General features: G+C 32.9%; 1 protein-coding gene across 2 annotated transcripts in view; it reads right to left on the bottom strand.

Moving 5' to 3' along the window:
- LOC143911861 (cell adhesion molecule 2-like) overlaps nt 1-27,710 on the bottom strand; it is an 84,014-nt gene that overhangs the window by 19,686 nt on the left and 36,618 nt on the right. The window contains exons 2-6 of one of the 2 annotated variants that reach the window (XM_077430936.1): nt 24,450-24,655; nt 20,019-20,154; nt 12,438-12,571; nt 12,138-12,366; nt 8,617-8,987 (exon numbers count right to left, since the gene is read on the bottom strand). In XM_077430936.1, coding sequence (XP_077287062.1) covers nt 8,890-8,987; nt 12,138-12,366; nt 12,438-12,571; nt 20,019-20,154; nt 24,450-24,655 — 803 coding nt within the window. In that variant the 3' untranslated portion in view covers nt 8,617-8,889. Of the gene's footprint in view, nt 1-8,616; nt 8,988-12,137; nt 12,367-12,437; nt 12,572-20,018; nt 20,155-24,449; nt 24,656-27,710 lie in introns of those variants that run through there. The other variant, XM_077430937.1, reaches the window with a different exon arrangement.

The following is a 27,710-nucleotide window of genomic DNA, read 5'->3' as shown; positions in this document are numbered from 1 at the left end:
TGGTGTACAAATATTATAGTCACAGTTTTTTTTATAAGATCTTCTTTAATAGTAGTAATTACACATGAGATTAATATCAAGTTTGTATTACACGTTACTAGTTAGTAGTTACTAGTTAAGTCGTCTAATCGCGAGTCACTAGTTAGACGGTTTAATTGTAAGTCAGTGATTAGTAAGAGACGGTTCGATCGCAAGTGATCTTCCATATGTTTTACATCAGTATATATTTAATAAACGTAACAATTTGGACCAATCATAGTTCGTGGGAAAATAATATTTTTAGGGGGAACTCGAGTTAAGTAAAACAATATCTTAAGACTTTAATTCTTTGACCCTTGAGTGTATCGAGAAATGGTTTTCACACAATTAGTTACGCAGCTTTAAAAAGGTTTTTGAGGGAATACGATTCGAGTCGAGTCGTGTGAAAAATGCTGGTAAACTAATTAAAGATAATATTTTTAGTGTTTGCATATGTATCCCTTGAGGGTAGATTTCTCGCAATTCGTCGTGCGGATTAAGAAGGGTTTTGATATTTGAGGGAAACATAATTTGTCACGCTGGTGGCGTGAGAATAAGAAATAAAGTTATTTAAAAACGATATTTTTAGTGTTAACATGTGTTTTGAATGTATCGAGAAATGGTTGAGTAGATGCACAGAATTCGTCACGCAGATAGCATTGAGTCGTGAGAAAAATGCAACTAAAACAATAAAGATTTTGGAAGTCTCATAAATAACATTAAAGGAAAATATCAATTAAGCGTACGGTCAAAGAATCAAGATAACAAGCGGGAATAAAGAGTAATATAAGTACATACATAGGTTGTAAGATATTCACAACATAACACCCAGAAGGCCTTACAGGTAACCCCAATGTGCCTTCCTGGCCAATTACAAACATTGCAGCATTTTTTTTTATTATACAAGTCGCTGAATTACGAGACACTGAAAAACTCGCAAATTAACGAGACATCTATGAATTATACATACATTTTATTTAACATAAATCAATCTCAAATAGTGGTAACATAGTAAGTAGGAAGGATATTTAGCCAATTTTACCGGGAACCGTTTCAACAATGAAATCAGAGAAAATTAGCAAACTCTGATAGGAAACAATCGACCTGGAGTCACATATATTCAGGTCTGACCAGCAGCACTACAGATATACTCAGAAAAATTATTTTCAATCAAACCCGGTGCCTCTCGACGCTAAGCAGAAGCTTAACGACCGAGCTATGCTGCTGGCAAGATATGTAAGATATAAGGCGAACGAAAATCATAAAACTGTTAGATAGTAGGAAAAAAAACATATTTCAAGCAAAAAATTGCTAGGAATTACACTTACGATCGTTAATAATCCATGTGCATAATTAAAAGTGATAGTCAATAAATCAGCTTCAGCGCAACACGGTGGTGTTTCGATAGTGAGGGTAGTGCAGGGTGTGCGAGACACTTGCCCCATGAAAACCCCCTCATAAATTATTAACCCTCGGCGTTCGTGTTGATCGTCAACTCCACTTCATTATAACCCGGCAACGACGAGGACAAACTATTCAATATTTCCGGTCATAAGTGAGGTGGAAACGTAAACGTAGACGTCTCTGGGACCAATATGGCGTAAGTACCGTAAGTATGGGATTTGCGAGGAACACGAGGAAGCGTAAGCGGATAATCTCGCCGGAGAAAACGAAAGAATATTATATACGCTCGCGGAGTAATTCCGAGTCATTTACATTTGTTAATATATATTTAATGAGACTTATGGCTTACGAGAGTGACTTGCCATAAATTATTTCAGCGTTATGCCAGTCTTACTTTGTACATTAAGCGAAGTCGCGTGTGTGTTCTCACAATCGGAGCTTTGAAATTGAGCTCGTAATTACTTTTTGGTTTATTTTCAACATTTTTTAATTATTCATCATCGACTGCTATTTATAACGTACATAAATGTTTCCAAGGAATTTATACGATTTTGGTATAAATATATTCAGTATAAATCAGGGCTTTGTTTTATGATTCGAATCCGACTCCGACTCCGACTCCAAACTACGAATCAAACTTCTTGAACGATTTTATTAAGTTAGACTTTTCTTTTCAACGTATAAAATTATTAAAAATAATTGCAATTTTTAAAATATAAATAATTAAAGTAATTGAAAAAAATCACTAAAAATTGACACATCAGTTAATTTATTGAATTATTGGTATAAATAAAATAAAAAAAGTAGTAGATTCATAGTGGATCTACCTCGTTCCATCAGCTTGCAATATCTCAATACTTCTTTTCCCAACTCTTTCGGTGTATTTCTTCATCGAGTTTGTTTATGTATATTATACAAAACACATATAGGAAAATGTTTTACACATTGAATTACTTATTTTACGAGATAAACATTACCTATCAAAAAAATTTAGTAAGACTTGATTTTAAAATGTGTTATGAGCTTAAAAATGTATGAATGATCACAAAATGTCTTTTATATTAAAGATAAAGTTTTTTGTATACATACAAGAATACAAAAAACATTTTTGTATACAATGTACAAAAAAAATGTTTGTATACAATATACAAAAAACATTTTTGTATACAATATACAAACTCCTGTTAAAGTAGACGAAAAAAAAGTCTCGAGATATTGAAGATAGTGTTGCAATATCTCGAGATATTGCAAGTTGGTAAAATGGAGCTCACCGATTTATAGTACATATGTATATCTACATTTGTGTAAAAATTTTGTACACAAATAAATCAATTTAATAAAAAAAATGAGAATAAAAAAGATTGAGAATGAGAATAAAGAAAGAATTAATGATTTAGCCCAGAACACATCAAAATATGTGTTTAAGCAATTTATTTATAATATTATTTAAATTCATCATTTTTATTAAGAAACTAGCTGAACCCCAGCATGCGTTGCAATGCCAAAATAGCACATGCAATTCCCGTTTCCGTTCCCGTTCCCATTCCCGTTCTCGTTCTCGTTCTCGTTCCCGTTTGTCAGAAAAACGCAGGCAGCAAACACATTTGAAATCAATAATAACTAGAGGTAGGATAGTCACAGTGCTATCCATTGTTTCATTGTTGTAAATCCTTTGTAAAAAAGGTTCGGCAAACCTTTAACAATGCATTTACAACCTTTGGACAATACGCGGCACCTTCTGGGTCCGGTGACTAATAATAACAATAAGTGTCGTTCCCACCCAACCAACGACGGACCCAACCAACGACCACCCAACCAACCTAACGACCACGCACTGGCACATACAAACATTAGTGTTTTATATGTAAGATGTAGGATTGTTATGAGTGGTACGTAATGTCAGGTTGGTATGAGTGGTACGTAATGTATTTGTACGTTGGCAATGCGTGTGCGCAAGTTGGTTACCAACGTAAATATTTCCTTAACTACACACTGGCGCTTCATACTTTCGAGTCGATAAAATCGTAATTACGAATATTATTACTAAGAGGTTTTTTCCCTTTTTTTTTCACAGTAATCTTTACGGACATGGATACAACAAATCCTGAAAGTTCCATCGTAAACGATTCTTTGGTTTAGGAGCCTATTCGAGACAGACAGACAGACATTGATTTTTATATATATATATATATATAGATAGATTATTGAATTTCAACTTATTGGTCGATTTAATTCAATAAAATTAGAGACTCTAGTTGACGCATACCATAATTAAAAAATATAATAAAAAAAGGAGTCGGAGTATGTATATTGGTTGCTTTTTTATGACTTTGACTCCGACTCCACTTGAAATGTTTCGACTCCACAGCCCTGTTATAAATCGCTAAGATGCATCAGACAAATTCTCAATGTCAAGCACATCATAAAAGTTGTGAAAATTATAATTAGAATTAAGTAAGTTTTTAAATCTTTTTTGACACTACTTTAAATTTTAATCCTAAACTTGAACTGTCTTAACTGTTGCTGAAAGTTTTAATTATTATTTTCTTACGTAGAGTGAGTAAGCAAGCAATTGCATATGTAAGTATGTATGTGTGTATAAGTCAACGAGTAAAGGCGCAGACATACAGAGAAGCACGCGGCATGTTTTTTTTCAGATAGTTTAATATTCTACACACATTAATCTATTAATGAGATCTATTAATATTCTACACACAGCAATACATGTCACTGAAACGTATGAAGCAGAATCGATAACGTGACGTCATAGTGGAGAGTGCACCCGTACTAACGGAAGTGCTTTCATGTACATATGATTATATTCGAAGCCGTCATATTGTGTCAATATTGATCCACAATATGACGCAAACAATATTTCGCCGTGCTCTCCAATCATCGTGCTCTCCAATGAACATGTAAGCCGATTTGCCAAAAACGTGCGGAGCTGTATAGTATGAATAGAAGTTTTGTGCCGAGCAGTTGACGTGCAGTGCTGGATTAAAAAAAAATGAATCGAAAATTTGATTTCAACGATAAAAATCGCTAGAATTTATAGGTATTGTACAGAAATTGCTTGTTTTGAAAATAAGATACAGTTTAATATGATATTTTATACGAACAAAAATCAATACCAATTTAGTCGTATTAAGCGAATGTATCAAATAAAAAAATTCAATATTGAATAATAATATGATATTTGAAATCCATATATGTATGTATAATGTTCTTAGAAGAAACTAATTCAGTGGGGGTTTATAGAAATCTTGAATCAATTTCGCTAATGCACTTCATATAATAAATGTTGTAGAACTGTTTCAATATTATGATTTATGATGTTGTAATTCTAAAGGAAAATTTTATGGATAAATAATGATTGAGCATTTTATATTATGTAATACGAGTATCTATACATATTTTTTTCATCACAAAGAACCTTTATGTTATACCTAATTTCGTTCTGTAATGATTGAAGCATAGATTTGTTTCCGTTTCAAATTTCATTGCAGTGAAACGAGACACTTGTTTGCAATTTGAATAAAAAAGCGAGCGGGAAGATATGAAAGGTGGAGGGAGAGAGGGTGGATTTATAATTTTTTCCATTTCTTAGTGTTACTTTTGTGGGGATGGGCAGGGGGTATTATGTGGCACACACAACAATGGTGGAGTTCTTGGAGAAAAATACAAGGCTCTTTTTGAAATACAACAATAGTAACCTGTGCTCGCCATTATTTTAAATAATAAATGCCTTGAGAAGGCTTTTGGGAGGCGAGATGAGGTAGGGGTAGAATATGCCCCCCTTCTTCCTCTCCCTTCCCTCAAAGGTGAGCGTAGCCTCCAGGTTCAAGTGGAGCTAAGGGTGGGAGGGAAAGAGGGTAACAGATGCTCATAGTAAAGGTTAATGGAAACATTAGCTAGCTTGCTGATACACATATTTATGTACATGATGAATTATGTACAAAAAAAAAACCAATGTGAAAATTTTGATGAAATATATCATTTTAAAAATCATACTATGAATAATTTAGAAATCCGTTTTGTATTTGTATAATTTAGAATTTTTTTTTGTTGAAATATATGTATTTACATTTATAACTTTTATACATATCTACGTATAAAATACCAGAAAGTACGCTATTTAACTAAAAACTGCATTCTCACCTTTCCATTAATCTCTGCTCTGAGCATCACCAATTTATCAGCCAGCAGCATAGCTCAGTGGTAAACGTGTAATGCTTTCAACTGAGTGGTCACGGGTTCATTCCTTGAACCAGTGCTGCGGGCTAGACCTTAGATATGACTCAAGGTCGATTTTTGCCAATTTATCTGATTTCATTGAAAGGGTTCCAACAAATTGGAAACTTGACCTATCTCTTGTAAAATTCGAGTTTATGGCATCTCGAGTTTCACTGAATTGTTTAAAATGCTGCAAATTTGACCATATAATGCCTCAGTGGATGTTAATTGATATTTGTATTTGCTTTGTATAATGCTTGCATTACTTGACTATAGACTATTATCGTGATTAATGTAAAAAAATCGGATGTGACTAACCCACGACTTTATCTATGTATGTATTTGGAGAATATAAAAAGTATAAAAAACAAAATTCGATAATGAAACGATATGTACATATCTCTCGCAAAAGCATTTCGAAATTGCTGATATATAAAATGCTGTAAAAATATTTGTCAAATTTGTCCATAGATGTGTCTATGATGCTCTGTAAATTGTTTATCGGTGTTTATAATTGTCTAGGAAGGTGCATTGGGGTTTACCTGTTAGGCTTTCCTAATATACGTATGTACATACATATATACATACATATACATGGTAATCGGATTATTTCGCACATTCCGATCGCGTACAAGATAATCGTTGCCACGAGAACCGCGAATACGGAGTATCTCTCACTGGAATTATCGTTAGTATGAAGTTCGCGTGGGTAGCTCTCGATGGATGGAATTTTCGGATGCCAGATGTTCCGTGATCGATATTTTAGTGACGGTTTGTGCGGAATAATCACCGAATTATACCATATATGTATGTATGTATGTATAAAAAATGATCAAACCTTAGACATATTCTTAATTTCATTTGTGACCTTCTTTTCATCCTAATACTACCTTATGGGTATTGTTTGAGCTTTGTTTTAACCATATGCTTTAGTTACTCTGATCGGTTACTTCTCACTAGTATAATTCCTTTGTAATCTCTCTTTGTTATAATGTTATTACATTTTATACCAGTAAGGGATTACAGGTAAATCCCAATGGGCCTTCCTGGCCAATTACAAACAATACAGCATTTTTATCATACAAGTCGCTGAATAACGAGACACTGAAAACCCAATTAACGAGTCATCTATGAATTTTACATAAATTTTATTGTACATTAATCATACTCAAATAGTGGTGACATAGTAGGTAGGAAGGATTTTAGCCAATTTTAATCGGGAACCGTTTCAACAATGAAATCAGAGAAAATTGGCAAACACTGATAGGAAACGATCAACCGGTAGACACAAATATCCAGGTCTGACCAGCAGCACTACAGATATAATCAGAAAAATTATTTTCAATCGAGGTCAGCTCATGGAATCGAACCCGGCGCCTCTCGGTGCTAGGCAGAAGCTTAACGACCGATCTATGCTGTTGGCTTATTATATTACCTACATATATAATGATTATATAGTATTCCATACTTTTATTTTGAACAAAAGTTCCGTATTCAATGCCCATGTTTCGCATGACCGGATAAATTAATAGATTGTAAAAAAATCATTGTTTATAATGCAAAAATGAATATTTGAAAAAAAAATAAAAACAAATGAATAAATAATATTTAAAGAGTAAGCAAGGTTAAAAATAGCTTGTTTGAGTATTATTTTTGAAAGGACTAAAATCTGATTTTTGTTTTTTAATTTTTCATCGTATAAAATAAAAACATATTACATCTGCACATGATCTCATGCAGATGCTTACAAAAATGAAAAATATACATACATACATAGAATGCGTTATTTTTAAGAGCGTCACTTACCAGTTACCAATATATATACGTACACAGGGTGTTCCATTGGCTTGCATTATTGAGAGTGCTTGCAAATAGATGGTTTTGGCGCGCAAGCCGAGCCGGCATCTATATTTATAGGTTTATTATGTCGTAACGGTGTATCATGCGGCCCTTTATTAAGGCGAAATAACTATAGGGCCAATGTAATAGTGTTGTGGCATACCTCACTCTCCCTCTCGCTCCCCCCCCCCCCCTGTGACCCCCTTATTATTATGTCTCGCCCATTAATATAAATTATTTCACGTATGTGTGCCTCGGTTCGTCCGACGTCCAAATTCCAAGAATTTTTGTTTGGAAAATGGCCGAAATCGAACTCATAAATAAAATTATGTATTAAAGAACCGATTCGACACTGCATAATGTGAAGGAAATGGCTTCTAAAATATCTGAGAAGAAATGGCGATACGAAACCGATTTTTTTTCTGATTTTATTCTTATGACATGTACATGAATACATATGTACATATTTACATATCCTTCCATCAATCACGTTAATTAAATGTTTTTGATTTCATTTTTATCCACATTAAAAAAAAATTTATTATCTTTTGAATAAAAAGAATATACATATAATCAATTCATTGATAAATAAATAAAAAATATTATTTTAAATTTTTTAATTGTTTCAATTAAACAATACATATTTTATACATGAAAACTAGATACATAAATAAATAGTTATTTACATACAAAAAAAAAATATATTCACAGTTCAACTATTTCATTTTACATACATTCTTATAAGCCTTATTAATTAAGCGAATATTTTTTTATGAAGCACAAAAATATATTTTCAATAAGTACATAATTAAAATGTAATATTTTTATAAACAAACATTTTTACGTGCATCCTATTATAATAGTTTAATTTAAGATTGTGAAATAAATATAATATTATGTAAAAATAAATGCCTAATGATACATTTTATTATAATTTATATTGTATACTAATCTTTTAAATTTTGATCATTAAAAAAATAACGTCGATTAGTATCAATTGCAAAAATATTACAAATGTGATCTAACTTACTTACCAATACTAAATATATGTATATACAGGAATTTTGCAATATTTACAAATTTAATCAAGAATTAGTCTGTCTTTTAAACTTATATGTACAGGGAGGATATGACGTCGATTATTATTTATAAAATGGAAGTTAAATTCGAAAAAGACATAATCTAACCCTTTATCGCCCACAACATTGAGCAATTATTCTAATTGATTTCAGACCGTCGGGCATTCTGCAGATACGCTATAAATATACATACATATACATTAAAACAATTTAAAAAATTGATTAAATTGACATTTTGACAATGAGGGATTGGGGATTGAATTGATTATTATATATATAATATTATTTATGAGCATGACAAACTTCGATTACACAGTCACGACGTGAAATTGTGAGCTTGATTGTAAACGATGAGCAGAAGTCCCAAAAATAGTCCAAAATTGCAGCCAATCACCACACTGGATCCACTTTTCACTGAAAAATTAGAAATAATTACAATAAAATAAAATTAAAAATGTATATAGTACTTTCACATACACTATATAAACGACTTCTAAAGTGGCGAATTTTTTTCCGTCGTAATTATAAAGACGCTAGGACTTATTGAAAATGTATTTCTATATATACATCATATATATAAAGACGGTAATCTGTGTGTGTGTGTGTGTGTGTGTCCTAACTCTCGCCGAACATAATGAACGAATCGATAAAAATCGATTAATTCATTTTTCGACGAGACGAATTTGTCGCGACTCGAACCGATCAACTCAAATAGCCTGAATATGGGTCTAAATTGAGCTAATGGTCTCGGACATCACGCCAAATCCAATTTTTCATTTCGCCTTTTTTTTTTAAACATTAATTGAAATATTCCTTCTCGCCATATAAAAATACGTAATTTTAATAATTTCATTTAGCGAGGTTTTGAACCATTTTTTTATGTATTTATTTTCAATTAAATTATAATTATAATTTAAATTATTTATATTTTGACGATATTCGAGAAAAAAATTGATTTCATTCACCGCGGACGCCGGGAATCGAACCTCGGACCCTCCGATCCAAACGCAATGGCCCTCACGAACTCGCGTCGCATGCCATATCCTCGCCCAGAATACGTGTTGTAAATACACATCATATGTATATGCACGTAATTTTTACGAGGTCAATGACCGTTTGTGTATAATCGGAAAATATTACATTTTGTTAACGTTAACTTTAAGAATTGAAAATTATTACAAATTAAGAATTGAAAACTATCTATGAGAGTCTACGAAAATAACGGTTCCGGTTCCGGATTTTTTTTTTAGTTTTATACGGGTATATAATAATTTTATACCCATGCGATGATATTTCATCGGGCTATTCACTAGTTAGTAATATTTTGATGGAAAAGCATTTTAATACGAGTTCAGTTATCTCTTGAACGATATATACTTAAATATTTATATAATAATTCAAACACTCTAGCACTTAGAGTGCAGAGTATACTAAATGCAGTACACGTATGCACTTGGGTCGTCGCTAAGAGGTGCATGATTCAGCTGTTTATTTATTATACCAACCAGCATATACTTTATTCACGAGCGAAATTCAAAGTGAATAGATTCATCGACAACTCAAAATAAAGTCGATCAAAATAGAGCTGACGCCGTTTTTTTTTTCTTTTCAGAATGTTTGAATCTAACCTACATTTTTTTAACGGTGACTTAGACGCGTAAAAGAAGAACAGCAGTTTCAGTGTTAAAGAGCGATATATATTCAACGACACAGTGAAAAAGTTTATAAAAAGAGTTGTTAAAATTAAGTCTCTGGAAGTTGCGAAGAGGTTGTATATTCGACTTGGGGAACGCTGAAACGCATGTTTAAATATCAAGCAGACGTTTCAGAAAATAAGTGTGCTAATATATGTACTATAGGTGAACATATCCCCGACGTGTTGTTATTAATTAATGTACTGCATAAATAATAGTCGTATTAGAGACGACGTTCTCAAAAAGCTGTACGCGTATTCACAAGGGAGCTTCTAGTGGGGAAATTCGCATAAGGGATGACTGTGTGCAAGGAAAATCAAATTTAAAATTAGGTGAGTAGAGTATTTATCAAACAAGTATGTTAAAAGCATCGCTGTTTTGATTGAAATCGGTTGCTGAATTATGATCCGGAATATGTGTACATTTCGCACGTGTTAAATGAGATAAGTTTCACGGACCAAAGGTAGGATTCGTGATTAGTCAAGGATGCGAAGAAAGTACTATTGTATGTATGTACATATGTAATGTATATGTGGGCGTATGTAGTTGTTGAGCTACTGAGTGTTTGAAGTTCATATAAGTTATAGTTCAAAGAAACCAGACTATGTTTAGGTATACAAATGTAGATTGAAGATCTTCAAAATTTGATTTGATTTATTTATATACAGAAACTATTTTACAGGTAATGACTTATAATGAACACGCAGGTACATATGTATAATAAAATAAAAATAAAAATTTGGGTTTACCCTTGAGCGATACCTATGGTATTATACTTGTACGTATATCAATTTTTAGATTGTACATAAGTTTGAAATCGTATTCAAATAGTGGTGACAAATAATAGGTAGAATGGTTTTTGCCAATTTGATGAGGAGCCGTTTCAAAAATAAAATTAGATAAATTGGCAAACTCTGGTAGGAAACATTCACATTTTAGTTACAAATATCCAGGTCTGACCAGCAGCACTAGAGAAGTACTCTGAATAAATTATCTTCAAACGAGCTCAACCCAGGGCTTTTTGTTTTTAAATATACTCAGATGAGCTAAGCATATTCTCAACATTTGCCTCAGAACTTTCCTAATCTCTGAAACTGGTTAAAATGCTATCATAAAATTTCTGAATAGTGTGAAGCTGGTAGCAAACCTTCAAATAGCCTAAACAAGCTGATAAATCGGGCAAAGTCTCTAAAACGAGGCATAACATCTTGTAGAACCATTTCTTGGCCAACGTTGAAACTAATCCATTCCATAAAAGAAAAACTAATGTAAAAATGTTACGTGGAAACATCAGAAAAAGTATCCACTGTCTAAGTGCATTCCTGGGTGAACAACAGAGACCCCGGATTAGGCTTTTGGGACTCGGTAAGTGCCCAAACAAAGGATACGCTGGAGTTCTCATAGACCTGGGCGAGTGCGTGCGTAAACAATAGACTCGCCACGGTAAACCTTTACGTGCCTAGACAATAGACAAATTGATGGATCGAGGAAGCTGTCATGTGCAACTTGTCCTTTATAAGGAGGTACACACGGTAGATCAGATTATTCTGGAGTGAGCGATAGATCCGTGTGGACCTTTTGAATCGTTAAATAAATACTGTGAAGCGACTTTGGCCTTTCATTTGGATCCTGAACCTACCACTATGCAACAATATCAAAGAAAGTTTACTTGAAATCCAATAGAGGTCAAATAAAAAACGTTAATGTCAAAGAATGATTTTATGGCATAGTCCTATCCTACACAGTTTTTACAATTTAGTTGGTGAAAATTGTATTTTCAACTTAATAGGTGCCCATTTATAAGTTACTAATTGTTTTATTATTTGCCTCTTATTCTGTATTTTATCTAGATTTACTCAAGTATACTAACCTAGAAGTAAAGCTTCCCTGTTGTCTATAAGTGGAGCTACCCTCTCCAAGAGGGACTCCCTATCTGCTGACCAGAGTACTGGAGACACTCTGGCCACACACCTGGCCCTCAGAGCTCCACCGGGAAAGTGCTTCCCAGCCAATGGCAACCTCAGACCCAGGATGGCCGTCACCAGACCATGCTGGTGCGTTACCAATGAATACTCTTCCAACTCCCTCTTGCTTGTTATCTGCACGAAAGGTGACACATTATACAACTGAAAGTGGTACTGATCGATTGTTGGAATTTTAAATGACGTACCTCCTCCTCGTTGACGTACCACTGAAGCAAAGCTGCTGGGTACGAACGGCCAGAAGTGCAGTTGAGGCTTAGAGTGTCGCCGATCTGATAATCCTTCTGCTGACCGGTTATGTGAGGCCCGTCTTTCGGCAAGTCTGTGTTCAGAAATGAAATAATTTTATAAAATAATACTTAAAGGCTTTTAGTAGTATGTAAAAAAAGTGTTTTAATACTGATTTAAATAATGATATCAACTGCTATGAATAGATACATGGTAGGTATTGGCGTTATTTATTTATTAAATTTTAATTTCCCTTCCAATTTAGCTAGAGCACTGTTAGGCCGAAATCACACAGAAAGGAACGCGCGGCACATGGTTTTTTTTCAAATACTTTTAAACATGCGAAAAAAATGTGGCACGCACATATTCAATGCACTGTCTTGATATTTTACCAGAATCACCCTCTGGAGTTTTTTCGGTGATATTTTGTCCTTGTATTGATATAAACTTGATAGTGATTGATAATACCATATTTGAAGAAATGTAGGGTCGAAATAATAAGATCGTACGAATTAACAATAAACTGGGAACGCCCATTCTTGACTTGAAGCCAAGACCGCGTGCTGTTCCGTTCATCTCTATGTGTTTTCGCCCTTATTGTATGTTTTGCCACTTAATTTAGGGCATTCTAATTCACCAATGCACAGTATGTAAATGCGAAGAGGATTGCCCAACTGCAAATTGTTTGGATCTTTAATTAATATATTTTATTTTCATTGGAGTTCAAGGGTAATCGCTTAATATACCAGAATAGTGACTATATATAATTTGTAATATAAATCGCTTAAACATGACTCATCTAATAGCAAACATTTTATTACATTTTTTTGAATACTCATTTGTTTTTTTATTAAATTAACTGTCACGAACAAACAAACATATGTAGTAAGTCTCTTTCGAAATTATATGTATACCAGAATCCGGTGCCTGTGGCTCCGGAGCCTTCGCCCCCTAGGGCCCCCGGCGCGAAGGCGGCTTCGCCCTCGGCGCCTTCGCCCCTTCGAATCCTTTGAATCGAAAAAAATCGAATCGGCGCCTATGAATCGAAAAAAAACTACGAAACAACGAACGAAGGTTACATACATACATATATGCAAAGTCTGTTTCCAAATTATATATTAGATTATAACTTCGCATCCTTTCCAATTCCATCACCAAAACCCATAAATCAGGTACGATAACTTATAATTGTTGACGTACAAACGACGTTTTTCCATACGCGATATATGTATGATTCGATATAAGCGTATGCATTTCAACAATTTAACTTTATTTAATTCATTATAAAATCTATAAGTGAATTAAAAATGTATTTGAGAACGTGTGAAAGCTTATAATATATTTTTTTATGAGACAGTGTAAAAAATCAACTGTTTCCACTTATGTAACTTGTGAAGCTAAGTGGGGGTAGCGAGCAGGTGCATCTGATAGCAAGCTGTCATCCTGTCAATCTGACAGTAGATTCTGATGATTTCGTTAATGATTAAATTCTTCTCGCCAATGTTGAAGACATTTGCTTACTTTAATTAGAGCTATCCTCAATATTTCGGTAAAATATCAAGACGATCGGAAGAGTGAAAGATTTTCAAAATAGCTTAAAAATATTGCACCATTTACACACAGTCATTGAAAATAATAAAAAGTTTGTAAAAATCACCCCGTCTTTAAATTGGTTTAAGTATTCAAAGCCGTGTCCGGATATTTCATTGCATGACTATTTCATCGCGGTGACTTTTTATCGTGGCGACAACTCACTGACAGATTTCATCCAAAATTTTTTATCCATAATATTAATATTAAATTTTTATGTTGACTGTACTCTTTATATAGCCAGTTAAAATATAGATATATTTTTTTATAAAACGTAATTTTGACAAATATGCACGTGGCGTTATTGGCATACTTATATAAGAGTAAAATCGTTTAGAATTTTTCTAGGAATAGAGTAAGCCGCACCATATGGTTGCGAAAAAAGGGTAAAACTACCATAATTTATAGCTTCAACTTCTCCAAAAATGGCGAAAAATAAATACGTAAATACTGCATAGAATTATTTTACTTTAAAATCCCACGCCGACAGTACATTTAATCCCCTACGATGAGCATTTTTAAAAGCTTTTATTTAGTTTGTTCTCCGCTCTTTATATCTGCTTTCAAACAATATTCACATCGGTCTTCTGTTCATAGTTTTTTGCCATGGAGTCATTTTTGCCATAATTGTCGACAAATACATATGTAAAGTGTACGAATCGATACTATCGGTATTTCTTTTTTAAATACCGGCATTACCAAAGGCTTATTTTCGGTCAAACACGGGTACTATCGATATCGATACTATCGGTATTGTAACTCCCAATAAACAAAGCATTAGTATTTATACTATGTAAGCATTTACCAGTGCTTTTGTACAGGGATCTGTTGGCTATAGTTCCCTATCTTGTTGGAGGGATATGCTTCTTGTGTGTCATTTCTTCAAATTATTAAGAGGTGATATTTACAACCCTACTATATTGGACTAAATTTAAATAAATTTATTAACATATAACGAGTTTCAATGTCGTAATTTTTAATGGTCAGTATTATTTTATAGAGCTAAGTATAATATTTATTTATTTAAAGTTTAGACCATTGTAGCATTACAAGAATTCCAATGGTTAAAAATATAACAGAAAAGAAAAGAAACAAAATAATAACTCAAGAAATTAGACTAACTAAAATTAAAATTAAAATAAATTAGACTAACTAAATTTTACTTTAAATTAAATTAAATGAACTAACGGGCTCCATCTCGCCTCATTGATTATCGTTTGCGTCCATTGTTCCAAACAATTTAAACAAGAACTAATGTTCTTGCGTTTTCACCATTGATGTATAATACACTAGATGGGCCCTGACGTGTGATTTTGGTCGGAGATCTTGTCTTCACTAACTGAGGGGTGCGGGGGGTTTAACTAGCGGGGAAGTTGGGAAAAAATGTTTTTTTTCCCTACGACGCGGCGGTACCTACCAACATACTGAGAGAAACTGTGCATGCGCCATGTATTTTGCATGCGCCAAAAGGGAGACCAGTATAAAGCGTGAGGGCGGATCTAGTGTATTATACATCAATGGTTTTCACCAATTGAACGAGTCTTACGTTCCTTAAATTTGGTCAGTAGTCACATCGATATTTTCAATATTTCACCGGATAATATATCCGTATTTTTATTATTGTTTTTTACTTTTAATTAAATTTAAACTATATATTTTTATTATTTTCAATTTATAAATTTAAATAAATTTTTATTTCTCAATTTTTCAATTTTTTTTAATTTTTAATTTTCTATTTTTATGTACAATTTTTTAATGTTTAATTTTATTGTTTTTTATATGCAAATATAAAAAACATAAAAAACAAAAAATATTATGCAAATATTTTTTATGTATTTTCTGGCCACAGTGTCATTTAGGGGTGACCTGTGAAGACACTGTGTATTATACAAATAAACAAATTTGGATCGAGCCAAAATATTCACAGAAGTACATAATGTAGAAATAATTTAATATCTAGATATTTATTTATATAGAAACTTATTTTTCCGCATTCTAGCGCATCATAATGCTGACGTCACTATCAAAGCTACCGTTTGAAAAGAAGTATCATTAAAAAAAATACGACTAGACGTGTGAACTCATCAACCTTTTGCAACGACTGCAGTAAAACACGCTCTAAAAAGAAACAGCACGCAATTTTTGTTACCGTTTTCGCAAGGATCTCGCCCCGAAAGTTTACGCTTCAATTAAAATTTTGAAAATTTATCCCACATTGTCACCTTTCTCCAATCGCACTGTACCAATGATCCTACATACATGTATACGTTGTTGCGGCAAAACATTACACAGTTTGTATTGTAGGCGTTAAATAGTGAACGAGGTGTTTACGGTCGATCGAATATTAATCGGTGGCGCGCGTGACCTCCATTCGGCACAATTACGCGTTAAAATAAACATCCGTGGCCGCCGTAAAAGTCTCGGACTGCGTCGTTCTCGACCCACCGTTTTCGATGTGCGGATCGTAAAAGTTTAACAAGCGCAGACCGAAGGTTTTCGAGTGTGGACAAGGTTTTTAAATCAAGCGCGGTATGATTGCGTCACGTACGGTAGCCTCTATTGAGTTTCATACTGCCGAACGTAATATTTCCGCTAATGTTCATTGCCGGGCCAAAGCTCTCGAGCTATTACGCGCGACGACATCGTTTCCCGGGAAATCCCGGGAAATTATGGAACGCAAACCGCGCCGTGTCGGCTTTGACGCTATTGAATATACGCGTTGAATTGTAAATTCGTATTGTGATCAAATTTTAAGCGATACTAATTAGAGCGTTCAATCTATTGCGCACTTCGTTGGCTTTATTTGTACGGAATTGGGCAAACGCCAATTGGACGTTTTGTATTTTTGATTTTTAATTTTTCAACACCACTTTGTGATTATTTAAATATACATGTATTGTAAGTTTTTGAGCTCTTTTTCCTATGATGCTGTACATTAACATTACAATAATATAAAACTACTAGTGTTTTACCCGATGATATATCGTCACATGAGTGTTGGCATATTAAGTTATTTAATAAAAAAAAAAATAAACGAAATGTGTCGTCAGTCATGTGTTCGATCCGGGTCTACGTGACGAAACAGAATGTTAAATTACAGAAAACACAAATATCGGAAGGCAAAGATCGAAAATCGAAAGATCTTAAGTCGAAAGATAAAAAAAATGGTGCATGGTAAACGGTACATACTCACTTAATTTGCGCGAGCAGGATACAACAGGAACAAGAGGAACATGCTTTTCCTCCCGTATTCTGCGCGCGCACATTAATACGGGAGGAAAAGCCTGTTCCTCTTCTGACCGGTTCGATCCGATCCGGTGGACCGGTTCGATCCACACGCGGTTGAATTTTTTAAATATATTTAATTGTTTAATATGAAAAAAGGTAAAAAGTACCTACCTACCTATGTACATGTAAATAATATAAAATACCAATAGAAAAATAAAATTATTAATTAATTAAGTAAATAAATTTTCAATAGATGGCCGTAAATTCTCTACCAAGAGGAAACGTTGGTAGCAATTAGTATATATAGAAGTTTTCTTCTTTTGTTATTGTATTCGTGTATACGTTTTGGCAGTGGTTTAGCTGTGACGTACATACATACATATGTATGTATGTCGAATCAAAATGACTATTATAGTACAGCGAGCGTTATCTCAGACAGAAAGATAGACAGAATAGCGATATTATATGTATATATGAAAAAACTATAATTAATAACAAAAATAAAATAAAATTGTAAAATGATCAGTAGCCAGTAAAATAGATATAAAATGTATTGTAAACATACGTAATTTAGTAATAATAAAAAAGGATTTAAAAATCAAAAAAAAAAAAGTGGAACGATGTATGCTAGGCATAACTAGGAAAGATAGAAAGTGGAATACGTACATACATGAAAAGTACGACAAAGGTAAGTTAATATAATGGATAGAGTAAAGAGATTGATTGGGCGGGTCACTTACATAGCTAGAATAACCGACAAAATAAGTGATGGAATGGTTCCCTATGTAATGTAAAAAGATGCAAAGAAGGCCAGAAATTAGAAAAATGTGAGGAATGAGATGGATAAGATGGAGTGGCTCAAATCAGAGACGAATGGAACTATGTTGGAGAGGCCTTTATTCAACAGTGAATGATGATGATGACAACTAAATTTTTTCTACACTCTTTACCCTTTCCCCGTGGATGACTGTTATAGACGTCTTACAAAAAATGCCAATGCGCACACTATCGGATACAAAAAATTGTCAATGAGGGGATCGCATTAAAATTTAAAAAAAATCATACATGAAAATATCTCGTTAAAATACATTGTAAGGACGTTTTTTTTGTATATGTACATAGAAACAAAAGGTCATTTTCGTAATGAATTAAACATAGTCCATCTACCTGAAAAGATCGTATAAGAAAAAAATCGTACAATTATTTAAAATTAAAATAGATATAATAGAAATATATTTATACAAATCAAAATCTGTGGTGAAAATTCAAAGAAAAGCTATGTATATGAAAATAAGTTCATCCAAGGGGGAAGGGGGGGGGGATAGCACCCATGGCATTTTGGATCCGCCTATGGTAGGGCAAATGGGAAAATCATATTTTTTTATATTTTTTGGAGTGAAAACATCTTAACACAATATTAAATGAATTGGAAACGTGTTACGTGTATTAATACGTTACGTACCTATAAACGTAGAGATCCAAAGCCGAATGCAATGATCTTTTGATGAATTGTAATAAAAATATTTAATTTTTAAATTTGAAAGAATTTTAAGCAATGTTTTTAAATTAAAAAAAAAGAACAATAGAAGTTAAAGTTAGGAACTTTCAAAAACTTTTTGATATTTTAGCATGCATACGTACACGTGTATGTATGTGTGTTTGGTTCTTAAAGATGTGTAGTTGAGCTTGAAACCAAAGCTTTTAAAAACAGTTCTTCTTAATTAAGTTTCAGACTTACAATTAGCGCTACGTGAGCTTTCGCAATAAGAACCAAAGCGTGACCGACGAAAATAAGCTAATTAACTATGTATGTAGTACCCTATACATTTTTGTCGTATCGTGTCGCCTCGAATTAAACAGAGCTTTATATCGCTGTAAGCCTTGGTGACATTTGAGAACCACTCTCGTGTTCCCTCTCTTTTTGCCCAAGAGCTCCGATTTTCCGAAACAAAGAGTCGGTCGGGGGCCGAAACTATCGATTTTTCGACAAAAACGAAATAAATGCAAAGTGGTAGGACTTTGGCTAAATTCGTCCTATATTGAGGAACTATTTTACAATTCAATTAGGTAGCGAAAAAGGAAGACAATCTAAAGCTCCACGACAACACACACACATACAATAGTGATACTTTATTTAAATGCGGCGTGAGCGTTGTACCGGGGGCTTTACCTTTTTCTACGTGGTTTTCATACCGATTCGATGTAGGTTTTATATCTATATATTTTTCATATACATACATACAAATATATGTATATAAAACCATAAAAGACTCGAAAGATAGGACGAGACGGAAATTACATGAACGTACTTGAAGCTTACTAGCTCAAGTTTACAATGGAAGAAAGTGTTTTTAGAATAAAATCCATACAATAACTAGTTGACTGAAACGTAAGTAAGGCACTGGCTGTACCAGTATATTGGACAAGTTGTCTTTCATACAATACGCCATACCTTGTATGCCATATGATATACATACATACATACATATGCTACTACATACTTGTATGAAGATCGTACCCCAGATACATCTATGTAAATGCTATGTAAATAGAGTTGTCCTTGCTATTCTGATTTTTTTCGGTTATACAATAAGTGCATACCTCTTTTCAAAAAAAGTTTCATATTTTGTGTGATTCTTTTAGGTATGTGAAATAAGCATCAATATGTTTACTTTATTATATAGATTAGGTTATTAAACTGATTCATATTGAGTTAAACTTACAGACGACCTCCATCCGGCCTTCACCCTGAGCTGAAGCGAAACTTGGAGCCTCTGCTGAAACTTCGCAACGGAACATTCCTGATGATTTCAACGTGACAGCTTTCAAGGTCACCTTCTTGTCGTCTGATTGATGATGCTGTAAAAGACAATAATATTACTTTAAGTTCCTCAAATAGTACATAACTTATATCAATTATTGATTATATCATTCAAGACATTTTTTAATTTTGAATTACAGGTTACCCCAAAGTGACACCTATAGTTTTAAACTTGTATATACATACATATTTTAGCCAGCAGCATAGCTCAGTCGTTAAGCTTCTGCTTAACACCGAGAGGCGCCGGGTTCAATCCCATGAGCTGACCTCGATTGAAAATAAATTTTCTGAGTATATCTGTAGTGCTGCTGGTCAGACTTGGATATTTTTATTTTTATTTTATTTTTATTTACATACATATTTTCACATACATATATACAAATATACCAGGAAGGCTTAACAGGTAAACCCCAAATGTGCCTTTCTGGTCCACATAATTATTACATAGATATGTACATATAAATCTAAATATCTGACATCTATGGTCAGTATACATATATTACAAACATCGTATTAATACGATAAATTTGTGACTCTAGATCGATCGTTTCCTATCGAAGTTTGCCAATTTCTGTGATTTCATTGTTGAAACGGTGCCCGTTTATAATTGGCTAAAAATCCTTCCTACCTACTATGTCACCACTATTTGAGTATGATTAATTTATGTAAAATTCCTAGATGTTTCGTTAATTTGCGAGTTTTCAGTAAACGCTGCATTGTTTGTAATTGGCCAGGAAGGCGCATTGGGGTTACCTGTAAGGCCTTTCTGGTATATGTACATATATGTATGTAAAATATAAATAAATATATCAATTTGAAATTATATTCAAATAATAGTGACAAATATTAGGTAGGTTGGTTGTCAATTTGACGAGGAACTGTTTCAATAATTAAATCAGATAAATTGGAAAACTAATCATATTTATTCATGTATTGTTTGTATTAAGCAGTACTCGGAATAAATTATTTTTCAATCGAAATCAAACTAGGGCTATATATAAAACAAATAACTTCTTATCATTAACGTAACCACCAAACTATGCTACTGGCTTTGCAATTGGGAAGGACATATCATCAATTCATTTATTTTATAAACACATATTTATTCATGTATTGTTTGTATTTTTTTATTACCAGTAAAACCATTTTTTGTACATAAGTACTTAAAAATCCAAACATTTCAAATACATTTTTTGTACATTTTATTTATACAGGACCATAAAGACTATAGACAAATTTGATATATGTATGTACAGCAATTTTTGCGAAAAATATATAAATTTTTATAGAGTATGTAGGTGGGAAGCATATTTTTATAATAGTCAACAAATTTGGTATACTAGAAATTAAAATTTGCGAGAAAATAGGATATGTTGCCAATTTTCGTGGAACCGTTTCAACAATGAAATCGGATAAATTGTCAAAATCTAATAGGAAACCATCAACCTAGAGTCACATATGTACTTATATCCAAGGTCGGGCAAGGGATTGAACACATGACCCTCAGTTGAAAGCATCAGTGAGCTATGTTGTATGCAGCTATACATATACATATGTACATACATACATATATGTACATATGTTTATATACGGTGACCATATTTTTTTAGGAGAAAATAAAGAGATATAGAGAATCAGTTAAAATTTTGAATTTTTAAACAATAATATTTATTAAAAATTATTGAAATTTAAAAGACATTCACCACTTGAGTTAGTACCAATCCTTATAAACGTGGAAAAGTAAAAAAAATAGCGAAAAAAACTTAATTAATTACATACAAAACGGAAAAAAATGTGTAAAAAAAAGTATATTTTTAACTTAAAAAAATCGCTAAATATTCATTCATAAGTATTGAAAAATCACAATAAATAGGAAAAACATCCGACTATTGATTACAATACTTACTTTTGGCATAAAAATACTAAATTTTGAGTTAAGGACTGTAACAGCCAAAACACTAAAAATTTTTAAACATTTTTATCTCATAAACAAAAAAAAGAATCCTACAAAAATCATTGTCATATTCGAATCAAACTTAGTAAAGATTGAAGTCTGCGCTTCGGTAATTTTTTTTGCTCAATATAATCAATAGTATATTAGGTAAAATTTATGAATTGCATCATTAAATATTTCGGCGTTATTATTTTTAGCGATAGTCAATATTACAAAGCTAAGGACAAAAGGTAAAATTTATAAAATAAATAAATCTAAAGGAGAGGGCAGTGAAATACAGGGCTGTCCTCTTAAATAAAGGACGTATGGTCACCGTACATACATATATACCACATTTATGTTTATTAACAACCATTAAACCATAAATATTGATATTTTACATTTGCGGATGATATTGTAGTTAAAATTCTATCAATAAAAAGAACAGCTATTACATATATATACGAGTATAAAGTAAAATAAAAAATCTTTATTAAACTTATGAGGCGATCGTTCTCTCTGACGTAAATTTCAACAAACGTTCAAGAGTGAGTCGGCTCGACAATAATAATTAATCAAAATAATCACAAAACAAACTGTGGTTGGGGGAAATGCTCGAAATCACATGCGCGGGTATTTAGTGTCACGGAAAATTTGTCGTTCGAGATTAATGACGGCCCGCACGAAAAAGGTTATGACGTATTATTGCGTCATACTCACTGTAAGCTTGCTGTCATAAGAATACAGCACTACTTCGTTCAACGAAACCTCATAACAAATCATCGAAACATTTGCAGGTTTGTATAATTGTACAACGATTTTTCAAAGGTACAAACATACATATAATACATATATCAATATTCGAGTACAATAAGTCTTTGGTACAGTTTTTTTCTACTTTATAGTTAACTTGCACGACTAGTAATGTTTGTACTCATTGAGTGCTGATATAAAAATATTTAAGGTATATTTATATTATCCACGTTAACAGCTTGGCACAGTACTGCACAGAAAAAAACTTCTATTCATACTATACAGCACCACCTGTTTTCAGCACGATCGAATTTGTTTTGAACGAATACAAGGCAAAGTCGGCTTACATATATATGTACATATATTATAGATTACGGTGGTACGTTGCGAGTCAATATTGCCACAATCTGACGTTTTCGAAAATATTTAAATGTACCTATGTACACATGGAAGCATTTTCTTTACTACGGGTCAAATTGTTCTACTTGATAAGTTTCGGTGACATCTACTACTTTACAATATGAATAGATCGTGTCGGTTACTGCTGTTACGGTACGCCACGTACATATGAAAGTATCTACATAGAACAGGCTTTGACAACTTTTTCTGGCTGCGGGTCAAAATCAACCAATATGTGATTATTAAGATGTTTCGGGTCAGTGGATATTTTCTTTTTAAAACAGTCTTTTAGTGAATAAATATGTAACGTAGAGATTAGGTGATTGGTGCTCGTCGACCACTGGTTTACTAGCGCTGATCAGCTGATCTCGAGTTCACGCTAAAAAGGCCTCAACGTATAAACGAGCCGTATACAAAAACCAATAAGATCTCGCGATCCATCGACCAATCTCTCGGTGTGGAGAGTACTCGATGGGTATAAATATTTGGAAAATTTGGTCTGTGCTTCATTCAGAGCTGGCAGGCCGACGGATCAAGAATAATTAAACTATCTCAACTATTTCTTCTGCATATTTCACTCCGATTTTGGAAACCTCTCTACACGTCCACGCTCTACATAGGTTTTAGACAAGTTAAGTCTTAGCCCGTTAACTCAAGTGGGTCACTTTAAATTGTGAAATGAGTCACTTGATGACCCGCGGGTCATAGGTGGCTGATGCCTGATATAGAGTGTACTAAATAATATTTTTCGTTTAAGCTGTTTAAGTGCAGTTGGCGATCTGTGCTGTGACATTTCAAACTTTTACAATTCCTACGCATGTCAGAAATGAATTTAATGATTTTCAAACATAAAATCATGTTAAACGAGACCAAACGATCTTTAAAAGATAACTGTGACAAAATTGAAATAAAAGTGGTTCATTTTGAAGATACTAAGCATCGCCAGTTAAGAATACGAATGAAGTTGAATACATATGTACATATGTATGTATATCTTCATTCTACGCTGCAAAAGAGCTATCGCCTGAATCTCATTAATACTCTCGAAAGGAAGGGACTTACACAATAAATGAAGATTTGTTGATACATTGTATACTCACTCTACACTGGTTTATTAAATGAAAAACAATAAACTGCTATAAACTGCTGTTTGGCAAGTTTAAAAGACCTTTAAACAAGTGATGAGTACGTCTTCTAAGATGCTTTGATTATTTTATTATTTCATAATACTATATAAGGTATACTTACATCGACTTTAATGCCGTCTATCCTGTAGCTATGATGAGGTGGAGAAAATTTGGGCAGGAATCTGTAAAACTCTTCATTATCTTTGTACCACTTGACTGAATACAGGGTGTCCCGTTCGAGCTCATACTGACACTCAAGCAGGGCCGTCTCACCACGCACCCTGTATGCGGGAACGACAACTTCCACAACACGCAAACATATGGATTCTGCAAGAAAACAAAACATACTATTAATAATATGCTAAAATTCCACATCTATTGACATATGTACATATAACTGCGTGTATAAGTTGAGGCTTAACTACATACATATATGGCTTTCTCTCTAATATTTACGTGGTGTTTTACGGCCATGCTGACAAAGAGATGATAATTGAACTTATATTTTCTGATATTTAAAATTACATAAAATAAATTATTCCATTGAAGATTGTTTAAACTTACAAAACTTGGACTCCTTCATTAACTGCTGTCTTAATAATCATTTGTTTCCATGGTTCTCAATGTTACCAAATACCAATATCAATACCAAGAATATTCGTTACCCAGACTTCATAAACTGGGAAACGAATTTAGCCAATTTAATTTTTTTAATATTAGTAAACAAAATTTAAAAAAATTGTTACATTATTATTTTTCCAATTTGTACAAATGCTAAATGCATTTTATTTATATTTTTCATTTCATTTATTTTTTCACTTCGTGTAACTTCATTGTTTATTGTTTTAAAGCTCCTATTTTTTTATTTTCTTTTCTTATATTGATATTGTTTTTTTTTTAATGTTCTATTGTATTATTGTTCAATGGTCCTTGCGGCCATATATGTAAAATAAAAATAAATAAAATAAAATAAAAATAAAAATAGGAATACCAAACAATAACTTAGAGTTGATCGTTTGAGAGACCTTGGCGTTTTACTCGATAGTTTATCTTTCTGTTTTCATATTCATTTAATAATAAACTAGGCATGTAGGAATTTGAGTTTCATTTTTAGACTATCCAAGACCTTTAAATTCCATAGTACTGTTGCCTTGCATTTCAATTGATTTGTAAGAAGTCATCTGGAATTTTCTATTGCGTTTGGAATCCTTTCTATCGTGTATAATACGTTAATAATATTCAGAACGCATAAATAAAAAAATAAAAAAAATCCATCCGTAATGCAATTCCAGATTTCTTAACAGTGATCGTTTTGTTTTTCTCACAATCTAGGAGAAGAGTTTATGATGTATGCTTTTTGCTTAAGCTTTTGAATTATATAGTTAATTACTAATAATTATTTATTGAGTCCTCTTACAATGTCCAATCAGATCCCTCTTCAATTCTTCATTATTTCACATTAATCCTTCTTTTATCAACTATTTAAGTAATTCCTTTTTATATATGTACATAGATATTGCTCTTCTTTTAACAATATTATTCCAACTCATATTGATCATTTTTGTTGTTCCTTTTCTTGCTTTAAATTTCTATTATCTGATCATTTTTCTGAGTAAAACATATGTATTCCATATCTACCTTTAATTAATGCTTTTTTTCTTTGTTTTAATTTATTTTTTCATTGTTGCTATTGATCTTTAGAAACTTTTTTTGGGTCAATGCTATATATATGTACACTGTAAAGCTGTTTGTTTTTTAAAATAAATAATGATGTACACTGGTGAGATATGGTCACATATTAGACTCCAACTGACTAGGGTAGAGTTCTTCTTTACACAACCGGTCCACCCCCTATGGTTTGTTTATTTACGCGTCTAGATCTAAATATATGTTTACGCTTCATATTTTGCATTGTATATATATATATATGTATATATATATATATATATATATATATATATATATATATATATATATATATATATATATATATATATATCGTTTTGAATAGAGTAAAATTTGTAATAAATAAATGTAACTCTCATTTTCAGGAGAAAATCTTAGCTAAAGTGACACACAATTTTATTTAAATTTTGGTATACGAAGTGGTATATCCTGAATTTGGTATATACGAAGTGGTGCCGATCAGCTTCTGCTTTTTCGCATCACTCCCACACAAAGAGTGTCTTCACACAGCTATAACGACCTGCAAAAATGTCCATAACGGCGTTTACGTGTGTTGGTAGGTCGCCAACGACCCTCGTCTCGTCTCGACCCATATTTTGCTAGATGTGTTTTGTGGGCCGCAGATGCTGTTGTTATGTGGCTCGTTGTCCCCGCAAATAATTCAAGCCGGTGCAATCAGCTTATGGGGTGTCGGCAACCCCCTGCGATCCTCCCTCTCGCCACCTTTTTCCGCCGGTTAACGTGTTAACACACGCTACGGAGAGCGAAGAGATGCGATTTTTCACACGCGACGACGAAAAACTGTTTCTGAAAATGTCAGCAAGCGGTCGCCGAGCGGAAAATATGGAAATGCGATTGCGAGGTAAAAAAGCTGGGTACCTACATATGTGTGTGTGTGTGTGTGTGTGTGTGTGTATGGGCTTGCTAATTATTTACAAGGGTTGTTTCCACACGAAAGATACGATGCATCGCTGGCTTTGGACGTGATTGAAATTTTAGTGTGTTATGTCACTTTTTATGCCATAATATATTTATACACTGTATAATATATACTTTACATTAATTTAGTATAGCAATTACTATATATGTATGTATATCCTATACCAAAAAAACTAATCATAATCTTCCCAGCTGATGTTGATGCTATATGTCCTTTTTATGCCATGCAATAGATTCTTGTTTTTATTCTGGATCATAGAAGTGGACCCAAGTATCAACTCTAGTCACAATTCTGTTGATAATTGATAGGGAATCATCACCACAAATGTCCAACTTCTTACATGTGTCAGAAAATGGCGGCTTGAGTATTTTTGGAACACATTTTGCACTCACTTTTGACATAACAAGATGATCATGCAAAATTATCAAAATCATTTTGGCGACTTGTTTTTTATTTAGTTTCGCACCTATCAAATAATAATTTTTCCAATTTTTAAATAATTTCGGGAAATGTCATTTCTCTTGATATTCTTGTCCGAATTTCATCATCCAAACACTCTCGACCATGCTTAAATGATATACATATACTACTTTTAGAACATCAGTAGTATGCTCTCCATAGACAGCAGTCATTTCTTGAATGATGGTTTTCGTTTTCTAGCCTTGTACTATCCTGATAATTCTGCGAATATATTGATCTCCCCTCGTACTTTAACTGAAGTTCTCCCTTTTTGAAGTAAACTTTCTTAGGCAAGGT

The sequence above is a fragment of the Arctopsyche grandis genome, chromosome 5 (assembly GCF_051622035.1).
Source record: "Arctopsyche grandis isolate Sample6627 chromosome 5, ASM5162203v2, whole genome shotgun sequence".
Classification (NCBI taxonomy): Eukaryota; Metazoa; Arthropoda; class Insecta; order Trichoptera; family Hydropsychidae; genus Arctopsyche; species Arctopsyche grandis.
This window is presented reverse-complemented; position numbering and strand designations above follow the sequence as displayed.